This window comes from Lissotriton helveticus, chromosome 5_2, assembly GCF_964261635.1.
Source record: "Lissotriton helveticus chromosome 5_2, aLisHel1.1, whole genome shotgun sequence".
NCBI lineage: Eukaryota > Metazoa > Chordata > Amphibia > Caudata > Salamandridae > Lissotriton > Lissotriton helveticus.
In genome coordinates, this window is record NC_136066.1 from 78,001 (window position 1) to 96,644 (window position 18,644).

The following is an 18,644-nucleotide window of genomic DNA, read 5'->3' on the forward strand; positions in this document are numbered from 1 at the left end:
AGGAAGATCCTCCATCATACCCAGGGCTGATAGAGGATATTAGGAAGATCCTCCATCATACCCTGGGCTGGTGGAGGATATTAGGAAGATCCTCCATCATACCCAGGGCTGATGGAGGATATTAGGAAGATCCTCCATCATACCCAGGGCTGATGGAGGATATTAGGAAGATCCTCCATCATACCCAGGGCTGGTGGAGGATGATAGGGAGACCCTCCATCATACCGAGGGCTGATGAAGGATATTAGGAAGATCCTCCATCATACCCAGGGCTGGTGGAGGATATTAGGGAGACCCTCCATCATACCGAGGGCTGATGGAGGATATTAGGAAGATCCTCCATCATACCCTGGGCTGGTGGAGGATATTAGGAAGATCCTCCATCATACCCAGGGCTGATGGAGGATATTAGGAAGATCCTCCATCATACCCAGGGCTGATGGAGGATATTAGGAAGATCCTCCATCATACCCAGGGCTGATGGAGGATAATAAGAAGATCCTCCTTCATACCCAGGGCTGATGGAGGATATTAGGAAGATCCTCCATCATACCCAGGGCTGATGGAGGATATTAGGAAGATCCTCCATCATACCCAGGGCTGATGGAGGATATTAGGAAGATCCTCCATCATACCCAGGGCTGATGGAGGATAATAAGAAGATCCTCCTTCATACCCAGGGCTGATGGAGGATATTAGGAAGATCCTCCATCATACCCAGGGCTGGTGGAGGATGATAGGGAGACCCTCCATCATACCGAGGGCTGATGAAGGATATTAGGAAGATCCTCCATCATACCGAGGGCTGGTGGAGGATATTAGGGAGACCCTTCCAGCGTACCAGTGGCTATAGAGGATATCAGGAAGACCTATCTGAAGCACCTGTAGATCATGATGGGCACGGTGAGGACCCTCCAGATCAACACGGACTGATGGATATTCATGAGATCATGTCACCATACCTGGTAGGGACAACCTTCTTGAACACCTGGAGGGGAAGGGCCATGGAGATGCTTCCAAAGCCTAGTTGAGTGTGGAGGCCCCTATGAGGTGGACTTTCCTAAGACCTCCTAGAAGCCAATGAAGGGGAGGCTGTGAGGCTTCTAAGCAACAGGAGACAGACGCAAGGCTTGGATCATAGAGGGGGGGCTGCAGCTGTGCTGTCGCCTCCCTACATATGATCTACTTGAGGAGTGGCCTTTGTACAAGTTATTTCTTCGCCTAATGTAGGCCGTATTTCGCAAGCGCTTCATCGAGCTCATCACATTTCCTTTTAACCGCATGCATGCTAGCGGTTTTCCCGCTGCGCGCTGCGATTTAAAAAAAAACGCGTTACGTGACGAGCTGAGCTCGTCATCAGCCCCGAAGGGGTCAATAAGCAGCATTCAAAGGTAATTCCACCCACTACTTCTATTTTTGAGCTTCCTTCCCACTTCCAATTAATGGATATAGCAACATCAGGCCGCACTGGGACACTGTTTTCAGCATGGGCTCTTCATTTTACAAATCATTTTAGAGGTAGATTCATGCTCAAGGGAGCTGTAGACAAGGCCCCTGAATATTTAGTAACACGGCATGCCACTGGGTGTATTATAACTGAAAGGGACAATTAATGATGGATTCCTCACCTTAGAACTGCCCCCCGGCGTCAGACTGGATCCGGAGAATCTTTCTTCAACAGTACCCCTCCGCGTTCGTCGTTGGCATCGTGGTCACTGGAAAATCGTCTCGGTAAGTACTATTTATCCGGACAAAGTTGTCCTTCGCACTGGCCTTCTTTCCTTCCCAAAGTGGTTACCTCTTTCCATATAGGACAGACCATCACTTTGCCCACCTTCTTCCCGCCCCCGCATCCTTCTAAAGAGGAAGAGAGGCTCCACCGTCGGGATCTGAAACGTGTGCTTACCGTCTATCTGGATCGCACAAAGCAATTCCGGGTAGATAACCAGCTCTTTGTTGGCTATGTGGGCGCCAAGAAAGGTCGGGCTGTGCAAAAACGGACCATCTCTCGATGGGTCGTTTTTTGCATCAAAATCTGCTATTCCTTAGCGAAAAAGGAACCTCCAGTGGGGTTGCGCGCCCATTCCACCAGGGCGACAGCAGCCACTAATGCTTCGGGACGTGGAGTCCCCCTTCATGACATCTCCCAGGCAGCTACATGGGCTTCATTGCACACGTTTACCAAACATTACTGCCTGGATAGCCAAGTCCGGAGCAACAGCTTTTTTTAGCCATTCTGTTCTCCAGGACTTTCTGGTATCCACCTCCGGGGTTGGTATTGCTGGGGTATCTATTCTAAGGTTAGGAATCCATAACTAATTGTCTCTCTCAGATGAACAATTTACTTTCCTTCAGTAACGATATATCTGTAAGAAACATAGATTTGTTATGGATTGCTCACCGCCCCGCCATCCTCCCCGTTCTGCGAACTGACTTCTAGGGTAAGGGGCTCTCTTTCAGGGCCCTAGTTTTGTGCACCAGTGGTCAGTGTCTTGCATGGCTCTGCACTTCTGGCGTGGAATGTCGTGTAAAGTACTGTTGTCAGTGCGCAGGGGCTGCATCTAAGTAGATACCGCAGCGTCATTCTGGAGACCACGACGCCAACTACGAACACGGAGGCGACCGAAGACACCTACTGACGTGCAGGGAAAAAATTCTCCCGATCCAGTCTGACGCCTGGGGCTAACTCTAAGGTGAGGAATCCATAACAAATCTATGTCTCTTACAGATCTATCGTTATCGAAGGTAAGTAACTTGTTCATCTAGCAGAGCAGCCAAAACTCCGACGTTAAGCAGGGTCTCTGACTTCAGTACTCCAGTGCTGTTGGGGGCGACAGTGGCTGGATCTATTTGCTTTAGACACAACATTAAGTTGCATCCTGGATTGGCAGGAATCTCCTCTGCCAAGGGGGTGTGATCCTGTTGGATTGGATGCCAATCCTGCACCTCTTTCTCTTGTCCCAAGAGTCTTCCCCAAGTTTAGATACAGCTTGAGTTACTGTGTGATACTGGTCTCTGCTCTTTGGTTCATATGTTTTTGGTTCACAGACATGGTGAAATCCCTTCTCCTGCCTCAGTATAGGGGCTTTGTCCTTCACCCTTCATCTAAATCTCACAGATTACTCTCTTGGAACCAGTTGAGGTCCATGTTTATCTGGACAATCGCACGATAATCTGGATATTACTGAGGCTGGCAGGAAGAACGCTACTGGGACTCGTTCCAAGAGCAAGTAGCGGGAAGGAGCACATGCCCACTCCTGTGCACTTTGGACTATTATCTTTCTTTTGTTTCCCAAAGGACCATTTTGGCTTTTCAGGATGAGGCTACAGGTTGGTTTGTAATGTCCACTCCCCAAGACACACCAGCAGGGCATCACCAGCAGGCTTGGTGAATATATTTCTTCATTTAGGCACCCATTCTGTAGGGTCCTTTGATCCGGTCCTCATTATCCTGGCTCATCAGCCCTGTTCTGTAGGGTCCTTCCGTCCGGACCGCACTATCCCGGCTCATCAGCCCTGTTCTATAGAGTCCTTCCGTCCGGTCCTCACTAACTCGGCTCATAAGCCCCGTTCTGTAGGGTCCTTCCGTCCGGTCCTCATTATTCCGGCTCATAAGCCCCGTTCTGTAGGGTCCTTCGGTCCTGCCCTCCTTATCCTGGCTCATAAGCCCCGTTCTGTAGGGTCCTTTGGTTCGGTCCTCGCTATCCCGGCTCATAAGCCCCGTTCTGTAGGGTCCTTCGGTTCGGTCCTCACTATCCCGGCTCATAAGCCCCGTTCTGTAGGGTCCTTCGGTTTGGTCCTCACTATCCCGGCTCATAAGCCCTGTTCTGTAGGGTCCTTCGGTCCGGTCCTCATTATCCCGGCTCATAAGCCCCGTTCTGTAGGGTCCTTCGGTTTGGTCCTCACTATCCCGGCTCATAAGCCCCGTTCTGTAGGGTCCTTCGGTTCGGTCCTCACTATCCCGGCTCATAAGCCCTGTTCTGTAGGGTCCTTCGGTCCGGTCCTCATTATCCCGGCTCATAAGCCCCGTTCTGTAGGGTCCTTCGGTTTGGTCCTCACTATCCCGGCTCATAAGCCCCGTTCTGTAGGGTCCTTCGGTTTGGTCCTCACTATCCCGGCTCATAAGCCCTGTTCTGTAGGGTCCTTCGGTCCGGTCCTCATTATCCCGGCTCATAAGCCCCGTTCTGTAGGGTCCTTCGGTTTGGTCCTCACTATCCCGGCTCATAAGCCCCGTTCTGTAGGGTCCTTCGGTTCGGTCCTCACTATCCCGGCTCATAAGCCCTGTTCTGTAGGGTCCTTCGTTCCGGTCCTCATTATCCCGGCTCATAAGCCCCGTTCTGTAGGGTCCTTCGGTTTGGTCCTCACTATCCCGGCTCATAAGCCCCGTTCTGTAGGGTCCTTCGGTTTGGTCCTCACTATCCCGGCTCATAAGCCCCGTTCTGTAGGGTCCTTCGGTTCGGTCCTCACTATCCCGGCTCATAAGCCCTGTTCTGTAGGGTCCTTTGGTCCGGTCCCTATTATCCCGGCTCATAAGTTCTGTAGGGTCCTTCGGTCCCGTCCTCCCAATCCCGGCTCATAAGCTCCGTTCTGTAGGGTCCTTCGGTCCGGTTCTCACTATCCTGGCTCATAAGCCCCGTTCCGTAGGGTCCCTCGGTCCAGTCCTCACTATCCTGGCTCATAAGCCCCGTTCTGAAGGGTCCTCCGGTCCTGCCCTCCCAATCCCGGCTCATAAGCCCCGTTCCGTAGGGTCCTTCGGTCCGGTCCTCACTATCCCGGCTCATAAGCCCCGTTCTGTAGGGTCCTCCGGTCCTGCCCTCACTATACCGGCTCATAAGCTCCGTTCTGTAGGGTCCTTCGGTCCAGTCCTCATTATCCCAGCTCATATGCCCCGTTCCGAAGAGTCCTTCGGTCCAGACCTCATTATCCTGGCTCATCAGCCCGTTCAGTAGGGTCCTTCCATCCGGTAATCACTATCCCAGCTCATAAGCCCCATTCCGTAGGGTCCTTCGGTGCGGTCTGCACTATCCCGGCTCATAAGCCCTGTTCCGTAGGGTCCTTCGGTCCGGTACTCACTATCCCAGCTCATAAGCCCCGTTCTGTAGGGTCCTCCGGTCCTGCCCGGCTCATAAGCTCCGTTCTGTAGGGTCCTTCGGTCCGGTCCTCATTATCCTGGCTCATCAGCCCTGTTCTGTAGGGTCCTTCGGTCCGGACCGCACTATCCCGGCTCATCAGCCCTGTTCTATAGAGTCCTTCCGTCTGGTCCTCACTAACTCGGCTCATAAGCCCCGTTCTGTAGGGTCCTTCTGTCCGGTCCTCATTTTTCCGGCTCATAAGCCCCGTTCTGTAGGGTCCTTCGGTCCGGTCCTCACTATCCCGGCTCATAAGCCCCGTTCTGTAGGGTCCTCCGGTCCTGCACTCCTTATCCTGGCTCATAAGCCCCGTTCTGTAGGGTCCTTTGGTTCGGTCCTCACTATCCCGGCTCATAAGCCCCGTTCTGTAGGGTCCTTCGGTTCGGTCCTCACTATCCTGGCTCATAAGCCCCGTTCTGTAGGGTCCTTCGGTCCGGTCCTCATTACCCCGGCTCATAAGTCCCGTTCTGTAGGGTCCTTTGGTCCGGTCCTCATTATCCCGGCTCATAAGTTCTGTAGGGTCCTTCGGTCCTGTCCTCCCTATCCCGGCTCATAAGCTTCGTTCTGTAGGGTCCTTCGGTCCGGTCCTCATTACCCTGGCTCATAAGCCCCGTTCTGTAGGGTCCTTTGGTTTGGTCCTCACTATCCTGGCTCATAAGCCCCGTTCTGTAGGGTCCTTCGGTCCGGTCCTCATTACCCTGGCTCATAAGCCCCGTTCTGTAGGGTCCTTTGGTTTGGTCCTCACTATCCTGGCTCATAAGCCCCGTTCTGTAGGGTCCTTCGGTCCGGTCCTCATTACCCCGGCTCATAAGTCCCGTTCTGTAGGGTCCTTTGGTCCGGTCCTCATTATCCCGGCTCATAAGTTCTGTAGGGTCCTTCGGTCCTGTCCTCCCTATCCCGGCTCATAAGCTTCGTTCTGTAGGGTCCTCCGGTCCTGCACTCCTTATCCTGGCTCATAAGCCCCGTTCTGTAGGGTCCTTTGGTTCGGTCCTCACTATCCCGGCTCATAAGCCCCGTTCTGTAGGGTCCTTCGGTACGGTCCACATTACCCCGGCTCATAAGCCCCGTTCTGTAGGGTCCTTCGGTCTGGTCCTCATTACCCCGGCTCATAAGCCCCGTTCTGTAGGGTCCTTTGGTCCGGTCCTCATTATCCCGGCTCATAAGTTCTGTAGGGTTCTTCGGTCCTGTCCTCCCTATCCCGGCTCATAAGCTTCGTTCTGTAGGGTCCTTCGGTCCAGTTCTCACTATCCTGGCTCATAAGCCCCGTTCTGTAGGGTCCCTCGGTCCAGTCCTCACTATCCCGGCTCATAAGCCCTGTTCTGAAGGGTCCTCCGGTCCTGCCCTCCCAATCCCGGCTCATAAGCCCCGTTCCGTAGGGTCCTTCGGTCTGGTCCTCACTATCCCGGCTCATAAGCCCCGTTCTGTAGGGTCCTCCGGTCCTGCCCTCACTATACCGGCTCATAAGCTCCGTTCTGTAGGGTCCTTTGGTCCGGTCCTCATTATCCCAGCTCATATGCCCCGTTCCGAAGAGTCCTTCGGTCCAGACCTCATTATCCTGGCTCATCAGCCCGTTCCGTAGGGTCCTTCCATCCGGTCATCACTATGCCAGCTCATAATCCCCATTCAGTAGGGTCCTTCGGTCCGGTCCGCACCATCCCGGCTCATAAGCCCCATTCTGTAGGGTCTTTCGGCCCGGTCCTCACTATCCCGGCTCATAAGCCCCTTTCTGTAGGGTCCTTCCATCCGGTCCTCACTATCCCGGCTCATAAGCCCCGTTCTGTAGGGCCCTTCGGTCTGGTCCTCACTATCCCGGCTCATCAGCCCCGTTCCGTAGGGTCCTTCGGTCTGGTCCTCACTATCCCGGCTCATAAGCCCCGTTCTGTAGGGTCCTTCGGTCCGGTCCTCACTATCCCGACTCATAAGCCCCGTTCTGTAGGGTCCTTTGGTCTGGTCCGCACTATCCCGGCTCATAAACCCCGTTCTGTAGGGTCCTTCGGTCTGGTCCTTACTATCCCGGCTCATAAGCTCCGTTCTGTAGGGTCCTTCGGTCCGGTCCTCACTGTCCCGGCTCATAAACCCCGTTCTGTAGGGTCCTTCGGTCCGGTCTTCATTATCCCGGCTCATAAACCTTTTAACTCTTTCCTACCTGTAGCATCAACGGAGTGACTCGTGAGAGTTTTTTTTAGTTGCAGTTGCTTCGGCTCACAGCAGACTTTTTCATGCTCTTACCCTGACACATTGATCCCGAAGGAAAAGATTGTCCTTCGTGCCCATCCTCTGCTCCTAACTTCTCCTATGATGGCTCTGCTGAGAGCACCTATCATACTTCACAGGCCAGTTGGCATCCTGAGTAGTTTCTTGACAGGACTAATGCACTTGGACCTCAGACAGAAGCTGTGGCCCCTTCAGTGGCACCTTTCCCATAGAGCAAGCCTTTAACACATTGGTAACTCATTGGGTGGTCTCTTGTACAACCGATGGTTGGAGTTGCTGGCCTCCCTTCTCCTGAAGTAATCGTTCGACTCTAGGAAGAGCCACAGCTGTTCCTATCACCTTCTAGAGTCATGCTTCCTTGAACCTGAGCATCAGGACGGCCACATGGGTGCACCGCACACCTTCCGCAAACACTACGCTATAGAAGTTGGCTCATGAGCGAATGCTTCATATGTAGGGCTCCGCTCAGGACCATTGTGGGTAAGTTGCTTGCGTGAAAGGGTTTCTATATTTATCAGCTGTGTGTGTTTCATTCCTCCCACGGCACAGGAGAGAGAGGGGACGAATATGCAGTAACCAGTACTTACCAGTAGAAGGACAGTCCTTGACCCAGTGACTAAAGAGACCCCCACCCACTGCCAATCACTGCTGCTTGGAGATTGACAAATGAGGGGGATGCGGAAAGCCCATAGGAGCGGAGGAATTAGAATAAAGGGTGCCCGTGAGGTGGTTCTTGAAAGTAACTCATTCAGTGCCTGTTCGTGACCCGCGGCTCCCAGCAGAGAGTGGAGCTCGGCTGTCTGAGAGTCACTATGGGGAGTGACTTCTGTTTAAGTGAATCCTTAAGTCCATATGGTTTACTAGTAACTAAGACTACAGCCCCCAGAACACATTATTTAGTAAATAGTGGCTCTTGGGGGGTGTCATGGGCGTTATTGAGGGTGTAGCAGAAGGGGAAACCACTGTAAATTGGCAGTACACCTTCCTCACCTGACGGTCAGTTGCTCGCCTCCTTGAGAGGTGGTGGAACCCCTGGGTCTCAGACTCTGGCCTCCTCAGCTGGTTCCCAGGGTCCTTATCCACAGGGTTGGTGGGCTCAGTGCGTCAGAAGTCCTGCCCTATTTAGGGTGGATCTTTTGATGCATATTTTTTCATCCAGGACTCCAGTGTTAAGACAACCCTTGGCAGGAGCAATCATCCCTGACTCTGCACTTAACCCCTTCCACGCGGGGCTAATTTACCCGCGGTGCTCGTGGAGCTGTGCTCATGACGAGCTGAGCTTGTCACGACTCCGCCCACTCCAATGAAACGCCCGCCCAGAAGGGGAGTCAGACCGCGGGGGCGTTCCGCTGCAGGTATAAGCACAGCTCCACTGTACCTCATGACGAGCTGAGTTCGTCATAAGCGCCGAAGGGGTTAAGGGCCATTGTTTGATTTTGTATTTCAGAAATAAACCATGGTTTTGTGCTGGTGTTTCTAAAATGTTAAAACAATGCTAGCCCGCCTCCTTGCAGTGGTGGCCTGTCAGCATCACATTTCTTCCAAAATGTCTCATATAAAGGGGCAGTCCTGCATCAGACGGGCGGGAGCAGCGGCTCTGCCGCTCCAGTTGTTTTTCAGACTGCCCTTCTGGCTCCCAGTGGGTTCCATATTGTCCCAGGCACAAGGGTTCAAGATGGTCAAGGCGACCTGTCATCTCCTTTAAAGCCAATAATGAAGCGCCAAATAATGAGACCACGGTTCGGATTAATCCTACTGCTGGCATACAAGTCTGGCCGAAGGTATGAAGACGATCTAGCCACACTGTGCCGAAAGGAGGAAACATAAATTCTTCAACTGTGCATTTGTGAGAAACTGCGTACCTTGAGAATTTACTGGCTTCGTCCTCTCTGGCATATTCTGAATGTACGGACGTGTCAAGAGGCTCTGGTAGAGTATATGAAAAGCGACTCTGTGCAACTGGCCGCCAATTTTATGAAATTCATGACAGCGGCAAAATCCATGATGGACTCTGATAATTGTACAAAATTATAAGTACCCTCTGCACGAGTCCTGCCACCTGATTTTAATGTTGATAATACAGTGAACTATTTTTTTCATTTCAAGAGTAACAGGATTATAAATTGATATGTTTTATACCATTTCGGAAAAAGTATGTGTTCTCTATCTGCTTTTATGTAATCATTTGCAAAGTAATTGTGCAAACAATCTATCTATCTATCTATCTATCTTTCTATCGGTCAAGCTTTACCCTGCTCTCTGTTTCACATTGTCTTGTTCCCCACCTTTCTTGCCTCTCAACCTTCTGTCTACCTCACGATGCCATGATCCACTCTCTCAATCACCCTGTCTTGTCCTCCACTTTCTTTCTACACTGTCACCCCTTCGATTTTTCCTCCACTCTTTCCCTCCTCATCGGCTGTCCACTTCTCACCAGTCACCCATCACTCCTTCACCCCATGCAGGAAGCGGTGGCCCATGGGTTCCAGTTGGAGATGGAGCACTTCGGGCAGCCAGAAAGCTACTTTGTGCAGTTACGACAGGAGCTGCAGGAGAAGCGCGACCGGCTGTTGCAGTGTTTGACAGCTGTTGGCATGCGCCCCATCGCACCAGAGGGTTCCTACTTCATGCTGGCTGACATCTCTGGCTTCAGTAAGTGCGCATGCGCCCCATCGCACCAGAGGGTTCCTACTTCATGCTGGCTGACATCTCCGACTTAAGTAAGTGTGCATGCGCCCCATCGCACCAGAGGGCTCCTACTTCATGCTGGCTGACGTCTCCGGCTTCAGTAAGTGCGCATGCGCCCCATCGCACCAGAGGGTTCCTACTTCATGCTGGCTGACATCTCTGCCTTCAGTAAGTGCGCATGCGCCCCATCGCACCAGAGGGGTCCTACTTCATTCTGGCTGACGTCTCTGACTTCAGTAAGTGCGCGTGCACTCCATCGACCCAGAGGGTTCCTACTTCATGCTGGCTGACATCTCCGACTTAAGTAAGTGCGCGTGCGCCCATCGCGCCAGAGGGTTCCTACTTCATGCTGGCTGACATCTCTGACTTCAGTAAGTGCGCATGCGCCCCATTGCACCAGAGTGTTCCTACTTCAAGCTGGCCGACATCTCTGACTTCAGTAAGTGCGCATGCGCCCCATCGCACCAGAGGGGTCCTACTTCATTCTGGCTGACGTCTCTGACTTCAGTAAGTGCGCGTGCACTCCATCGACCCAGAGGGTTCCTACTTCATGCTGGCTGACATCTCCGACTTAAGTAAGTGCGCGTGCGCCCATCGCGCCAGAGGGTTCCTACTTCATGCTGGCTGACATCTCTGACTTCAGTAAGTGCGCATGCGCCCCATCGCACCAGAGGGGTCCTACTTCATTCTGGCTGACGTCTCTGACTTCAGTAAGTGCGCGTGCACTCCATCGACCCAGAGGGTTCCTACTTCATGCTGGCTGACATCTCCGACTTAAGTAAGTGCGCGTGCGCCCATTGCACCAGAGGGTTCCTACTTCAAGCTGGCCGACATCTCTGACTTCAGTAAGTGCGCATGCGCCCCATCGCCCCAGAGGGTTCCTACTTCATGCTGGCTGACATCTCCGACTTCAGTAAGTGCGCATGCGCCCCATCGCACCAGAGGGTTCCTACTTCATTCTGGCTGACGTCTCCGACTTCAGTAAGTGCGCATGCGCCCCATCGCACCAGAGGGTTCCTACTTCATTCTGGCTGACGTCTCTGGCTTCAGTAAGTGCGCGTGCACCCCATCGCACTAGAGGGTTCCTACTTCATTCTGGCTGACGTCTCTGACTTCAGTAAGTGCGCGTGCACCCCATTGCACCAGAGGGCTCCTACTTCATTCTGGCTGACGTCTCTGACTTCAGTAAGGGCGCATGCGCCCCATCGCACCAGAGGGTTCCTACTTCATTCTGGCTGACGTCTCTGACTTCAGTAAGTGCGCATGCGCCCCATCGCACCAGAGGGTTCCTACTTCATTCTGGCTGACGTCTCCGACTTCAGTAAGTGCGCATGCGCCCCATCGCACCAGAGGGTTCCTACTTCATGCTGGCTGATGTCTCCGGCTTCAGTAAGTGCGCGTGCACCCCATCGCACCAGAGGATTCCTACTTCATGCTGGCTGACATCTCCGACTTCAGTAAGTGCGCGTGCACCCCATCGCACCAGAGGGCTCCTACTTCATGCTGGCTGACATCTCCGGCTTCAGTAAGTGCGCGTGCGCCCCATCGCACCAGAGGGCTCCTACTTCATGCTGGCTGAAGTCTCCGGCTTCAGTAAGTGTGCATGTGCCCCATCGCACCAGAGGGTTCCTACTTCATGCTGGCTGACATCTCCAACTTCAGTAAGTGCGCATGCGCCCCATCGCACCAGAGGGTTCCTACTTCATGCTGGCTGACATCTCCGACTTAAGTAAGTGCGCGTGCGCCCCATCGACCCAGAGGGTTCCTACTTCATGCTGGCTGACATCTCACCTTCAGTAAGTGCTAATGCGCCCCATCGCGCCAGAAGGTTCCTACTTCATACTGGCTGAAGTCTCTGCCTTCAGTAAGTGCGCACGGCCCCATCGCACCAGAGGGGTCCTACTTCATTCTGGCTGACGTCTCTGACTTCAGTAAGTGCGCGTGCACCCCATCGCACCAGAGGATTCCTACTTCATGCTGGCTGACATCTCCGACTTCAGTAAGTGCGCGTGCACTCCATCGACCCAGAGGGTTCCTACTTCATGCTGGCTGACATCTCCGACTTAAGTAAGTGCGCGTGCACCCATTGCACCAGAGGGTTCCTACTTCAAGCTGGCCGACATCTCTGACTTCAGTAAGTGCGCATGCGCCCCATCGACCCAGAGGGTTCCTACTTCATGCTGGCTGACATCTTCGGCTTCAGTAAGTGCGCATGCGCCCCATCGCACCAGAGGGGTCCTACTTCATTCTGGCCGACGTCTCTGACTTCAGTAAGTGCGCGTGCACTCCATCGACCCAGAGGGTTCCTACTTCATGCTGGCTGACATCTCCGACTTAAGTAAGTGCGCGTGCGCCCATCGCGCCAGAGGGTTCCTACTTCATGCTGGCTGACATCTCTGACTTCAGTAAGTGCGCATGCGCCCCATTGCACCAGAGGGTTCCTACTTCAAGCTGGCCGACATCTCTGACTTCAGTAAGTGCGCATGCGCCCCATCGACCCAGAGGGTTCCTACTTCATGCTGGCTGACATCTTCGGCTTCAGTAAGTGCGCATGCGCCCCATCACCCCAGAGGGTTCCTACTTCATGCTGGCTGACATCTCCGACTTCAGTAAGTGCGCATGCGCCCCATCACCCCAGAGGGTTCCTACTTCAAGCTGGCCGACATCTCTGACTTCAGTAAGTGCGCATGCGCCCCATCGACCCAGAGGGTTCCTACTTCATGCTGGCTGACATCTTCGGCTTCAGTAAGTGCGCATGCGCCCCATTGCACCAGAGGGTTCCTACTTCATGCTGGCTGACGTCTCCGACTTCAGTAAGTGCGCATGCGCCCCATCACCCCAGAGGGTTCCTACTTCATGCTGGCTGACGTCTCCGACTTCAGTAAGTGCGCATGCGCCCCATCACCCCAGAGGGTTCCTACTTCATGCTGGCTGACATCTCCGACTTCAGTAAGTGCGCATGCGCCCCATCACCCCAGAGGGTTCCTACTTCATGCTGGCTGACATCTCCGACTTCAGTAAGTGCACATGAGCGCCATCGCACCAGAGGGTTCCTACTTCATGCTGGCTGACGTCTCTGACTTCAGTAAGTGCGCATGAGCGCCATCGCACCAGAGGGTGCCTACTTCATGCTGGCTGACATCTCCGACTTCAGTAAGTGCGCATGCACCCATCGCACCAGAGGGTTCCTACTTCATGCTGGCTGACATCTCCGACTTCAGTAAGTGCGTGTGCACCCCATCGCACCAGAGGGTTCCTACTTCATGCTGGCTGACATCTCCGACTTCAGTAAGTGCGCGTGCACCCCATCGCACCAGAGGGTTCCTACTACATGCTGGCTGACATCTCCGACTTCAGTAAGTGCGCGTGCACCCCATCGCACTAGAGGGTTCCTACTTCATGCTGGCTGACGTCTCTGACTTCAGTAAGTGCGCATGTACCACGGGCAGCGTATGTTCTCAGCCCGGGGCCAAGGCTGGTGTTAAAGGCACTGATTTCGACTTGAGACTGTTCTGAGGCTAAATCATAAACTCCCTTCTCGCCTTCCTGAGGCTCTGCGTGAAACTGGCCCCGAGACTCCCGTTAGGATGGTAGACTGGTCTGTGTGGGGCTGGGACCTCGACTCACATTTCGACTTTAGGCTCCGCTGTGTTGGGCTGCGAAAGACACTATTAGTAGTATGTATTGCTGTAGATTCACATGCTCTGCATACTCCTGCCACCTATTGTTTGGCTCAGACGTTTGCAAATTGATTTTCTTTGACGGCATCTTTTGCGTCACAAGGTATATCGTTCCTCCTCCCTCAGCTGGCAATGCACATGGGTACTGACTCCATGTTAGATTGTTTTGTTTTCCGTTATGGCTCGGAGTTGGACACATTTTTCTACACATTTACCCAGCTGGTCTATTCCTCGACTCCGGTATCTGGAAACGACTCTAATTGCCTTTCCTCCAACCGCCATCGCCTGGAGACCCATCCACATCGACTCCTGCCCCACAGGGCTTTGTCCCCTCTCAGGGGCCTCGAACCCCTGGTCTTAGACGACAATTGACGACCTTCTGGTGGAGAATGTACACAGGGCAATGGAACGGAGGCCATTTCAGAACTGTCGTCAGTGTCATGTAAAGTTCCCTGGACTGACCACCACCAGGTGTGTAACCTTTGCTTGTTTCCTAATCATGACGACACCATATGAGAGGCCTGCCTGACCCTCCATTCCAAGAAAACTCTTTGACATTGGCAGGAGGGACGCTGGGTGCACCACAGGATGCAGAGACAGGCTTCCGTCAATACCATCGGCCCCCAGAGCACTTTTAGATCAAAAAAACCCCCTGGTGCACAGCCATCCGTTATGAAGACACCGTCTGATCCGAGGGCCACATTGGCACCCAAACCATTTGCGCTGAAGACGCATTCTGTGGAAGTCTCCAATGCATCGAGCTGCCGAACCTTCAATGCCTTCAGATTTCCACAAGACTGCCTCCTAAGCTGGCAGAGACTTTGCCTCAGAAGCCAAAGCCCACGTTTGAGGAGGAAGTTGCCTTGGAGGGAAAGTGTGCCAGGGCAGCTAAGCATTATAAGTAAGTGGCTCAATATATACTGCACCAAAGTGAGGTACAGTGTGTATAGAGTCCAAGGGTCTCCAGAGGTTTGGCAGAGGCTAAAGTTAGATAGAACCTTACTCTCTGAAGTGGCAGCTTGGTCGAGCAGTAAGGCAGTATCAGAGGACAGTGTAAAGCATTTGATGTACACACTCAGTCAGCAAATGGTCTCACACACTCAAGAACTGAACTCCAGGCCAATTGTTTTATATAAAAAAATATATTGTTGTTTTATTTTAGAACCACAAGTAGGTATAATAATACTCTCTCAGAATGAGATGTTGCAATTGAATACTTTCAATGAGCAATAGACTTTTGTATGCAGTAGATACAGTTGTTGCAATATGCAACATAAACTTAACACAAAAATAACATTGAGCTCAATGGGAATTTTAAGTAAAAGGCAATATCAATTACTTTGCATAGGTTTTTCTTACTCAGGGCAGGATCCTGGATTCAGCCCTGGCGCATCTCCTGTAGACAGTTGAAAGAAATCGTTTTTGTTATACAGGCGATTTTAAGGAATATTTGTATGTTTCAAAAATCAACACTTAGAAGAAATGTTGGTCAAAACCAGGCAATGTTATCCTATGGGAGGAAATTAGGTTATCGGAAAATCACAGTGGTAATTACTTTTGAGGGTCAGTGCTGGGCACAAAGATACAGCACTGGGATCTCTCCTGGTAACAGGTGAGTAATTTCGTTTTTGTTGATCGGATGATTTTTAGTGAATATTTCAAAGTTACAAAACTCAACACTTTCCAAGTGAAAACCAGCCAATGTTACCCTATGGAGAAAATGTAAGTTACCGGCTTTCAGGTAAGTACTCGACTGGCAGAGTTAAGGTTCTGGGGTAGACTCAGGGGTCTCCCAGGGTCAGGTAAGTACAGTCGTTACACCCTTAGCGGCACAGGGGCAGCCCGGTGCAGAGTGAGTAGGCCCAATGTTAGCCCATGGCGGGTAGGGGGCCTTCGATTGGTGGCTGCTAGCATGCAGACTACGCGGCTGTGGGAGCTGAGCTCCTGGTCACTTACACAGAGCAAGTGGGGAAGTAGAATAGAACAGGTGCTGCACTTCCAGTGGCACTCGGGCGGATGGGTGCAGGGTGCTTTTGGACCGTCGGGCGCCCAATGTATTTCAATGGGAAAGCTGCAAGACGAACAAAGGCTGCAAGCTCGGGGACGGAGATTCTTCAGGTGTGACCACCACTTCGAGAGGTAAGTTGGGATCTTGGAGGATAGGTAGACACTTAGGAGTTGGGCACAGAGGGCCGTGGGGCGCCGGTGCAGGGGTGTCTTTTGGTGACGTGAAATCATACCCTCATCTGGTCGTGGTTGCAGGGGTCCCTGGTTGTGAGGCTGCAGGCGTCGTCAGGATCGTCGAGGAGGGTCCTTGGGTGCCGGATTCTTGGTCACAGTCGCTGGGGGGACGTCCTCGTGGTCTTTGTTCACTCAGGCATGGGCCGGGCTCAGTGGGTGCAGAGTGTGCTGGATTCGCGGTTCTTGGCTGGCACCAGGGGTTATTGCTGTATGAGCAGAACCACTGCTCGTGGGAGTCCCCGTCTTTGGATGAGCAAGGCAGTCAGGTCCTCCAGGGTTTTTGAGGTTGCTGACCACAAGAGACGCCGGGATTTAGCAGAAGCATTTTCGAGGGTCGACAGGCCTGTAGGGCTGGGGCCAAGTCAGTTGGTGTCGTCGTCTTGTTAGCAGCCGCACAGCAGGTCTTCTTTCTTCTTGTTCTTCTTGTAGTTTCGGAATCGGGATCTGAGGAAGGAAGGTTCAGGGTGCCCCTAAATACTAAATTTAGGGGTGTTACAGGTAGGGGAAGGTCAGGGACCAATGTGTCCCTTCCCTGAGGTGAGTACACCCCCTATCCTGCCCTTAGTATTTACTTACTATTTGCTTCAACCATTATCACATTATCAATGGATGTGGATTGTACCTAGGTGGGTCACTGTTTGATTGCACCATTATCACTGAGATGGGAAGTGCCCCAGCGTGGCTAGGCACTCACTGTTTGCTTGCACCATTATCGCCATGGGGTAGGGGGGTGTACCTGGGTGGTATGCGATCACTGTTTGCTTATACCATTATCTCCGTTGGGTGGGCAGTGCACCAGTGTGGCTTAGCGTTCACTGTTAGCTTGCACCATTATCGAGTGGGGGGTTGTACCTGGGTGGATAATCGCTCACTGTTTCCTTGCACTATTATCGCTGTGGGATAGGGTGTGTACCTGGGAGGATAAGCGCTCACTGTTTGCTTGCACCATTATCGCCGCGGGGTGGGGGTGTACCTAGGTAGATAAGCGCTCACTCAGTGGATAAGCGCTCACTGTTTCCCTGCTGTGTCTTCTCTCTCTCAGAAGCTGAGGTCCCGGCGCCTGAAGATTGCGACGAGCCCTATGACCATTTCTTCGTGAAGTGGATGATGGAGAAGAAGGTATTTAGGCAAGGCCATGGTCAGAAGCATCTTTAAACTAACAGGAGGTAGACCCTGGAGAAGGGACGAACCACCCAGGAGGGAGGGGAGACCTTGCAAAAGCTGAGGAAGACGGGGATACAATTCCCCGGAACGTGAACCTCAAGCCAAAGAAAGTATCCGTCTGCCTACACAAAAACACGTCCAGTGCACATGTAAGATGAGTACCGTCTGGGATGACTCAAGCTACGAGGGAGTCTTTCTCTTTTTTGTATAACCCTCACTCACTCTAGACCTGCTTCATCATCGGGGTCATCCTGGCTCCTAAAGGCCCGGGTGGGCTCGACCGTATTCCAGGGAGCTCCCTGGATATATATTCTGGTGATTCGGGGGGGGGGGGTAAATCTGAAAATGACTCATCCACTTCCAGGTATCCCTTTAGTAGCAGGGTGGATGGACAGAATAAAAATACTAATAGTATCAGCATCATAAAATCTTTATGCAGTTGTAAAATCAACCATAAAAAAGCATAAAAACACAGCTCATACAATCACACAAACATAGAACGTGTGCAGAAAACACAAATATTTAGAATTAATTACCAAACAGCAATAAAACTGATAAATATCCTCAGAAGTCAATGGGGTCTAGAGCGCTTTGATCTCTGCACAGCTTGAAAAAACAAGAAACAGCCTATAAAAATGTGTGATAGATGCCGCTGCAGGTACCTAAGCACAGGACGTACTTGTGTAAAGTTCAGGGGCTTCAACAAGGGTATAATAAACTGCTTTCTGGGCAAACTAAAATATTTACAGGACATAACAATATGTAAAGTATCTAGTGGAGACCTATTGTCGCAGCCGCAAGGTAACATGGTGCCAGAGTGAAACCAGTCTCTGGTTGATGGCAAACCTTAACCTAGCTGAAACAAATCTGCCCCTCACATTAGACACCTGGGCGAGGTAGGCTACAGGCCCTGAACTGTTTTTAAAAGCATGTATCCCCACACTTTGGATTTCATCACCTCTGCTTGTCCTCTGGTTAATAATACACACTCTAAAACAAGTCCGTCACCTGACTCAATTCTGAAAGAGACAGTGAGTGGGAATTAAAAAATATATCCGCTCGTCCTAGGTTAGCAAAGGCTACCTTCACATACCAATCCAGGGAATTTTAGTTGCTTGGTCAAGGGACAGACAGTCTAACAGAACCTGTTTGCTCATCTTAAGTCCCTCCCTGTTCCAGATCTTTATCCAGCACATCAAAGGTCTGAGGGCCACAATATCAGCTAAATATCTTGTGCCCAGCTCCTCATGGACAGAGGAGGCCGGAGTGTTTTAACCCCTTGGCCGCGGAGGTAATTCCGCCGTAGTGCTGGGTGGGGAGGGGGTTCCGCGCGGCGGCGCCATGCTCGTGACGAAACCACTCCATCACGAGCCACCGGCGCGCTGTGCTTGTGATGGAGTGGTTCCGTCATGGCCCCGCCTGGTCAATAGAATGCCCAGCGCAGGCGCGGAATTCCTGCAGCGTGGGCGGGGCGACCGCGCCGTGACGGAACCACTCCGTCACCAGCACAGCGCGTCCGTGGCTCGTG

At 52.3% G+C, this 18,644-nt stretch overlaps 1 protein-coding gene across 1 annotated transcript in view; it reads left to right on the forward strand.

The window, feature by feature from the left end:
* The window catches only part of LOC144761131 (kynurenine--oxoglutarate transaminase 1-like), a 127,042-nt gene that overhangs the window by 74,813 nt on the left and 33,585 nt on the right, over positions 1-18,644 (forward strand). Inside the window, exons 6-7 of the mRNA XM_078646591.1 lie at positions 9,809-9,995; positions 16,995-17,071. Of these exons, the coding sequence (XP_078502717.1) occupies positions 9,809-9,995; positions 16,995-17,071 (264 nt within the window). The remainder of the gene's footprint in view (positions 1-9,808; positions 9,996-16,994; positions 17,072-18,644) is intronic.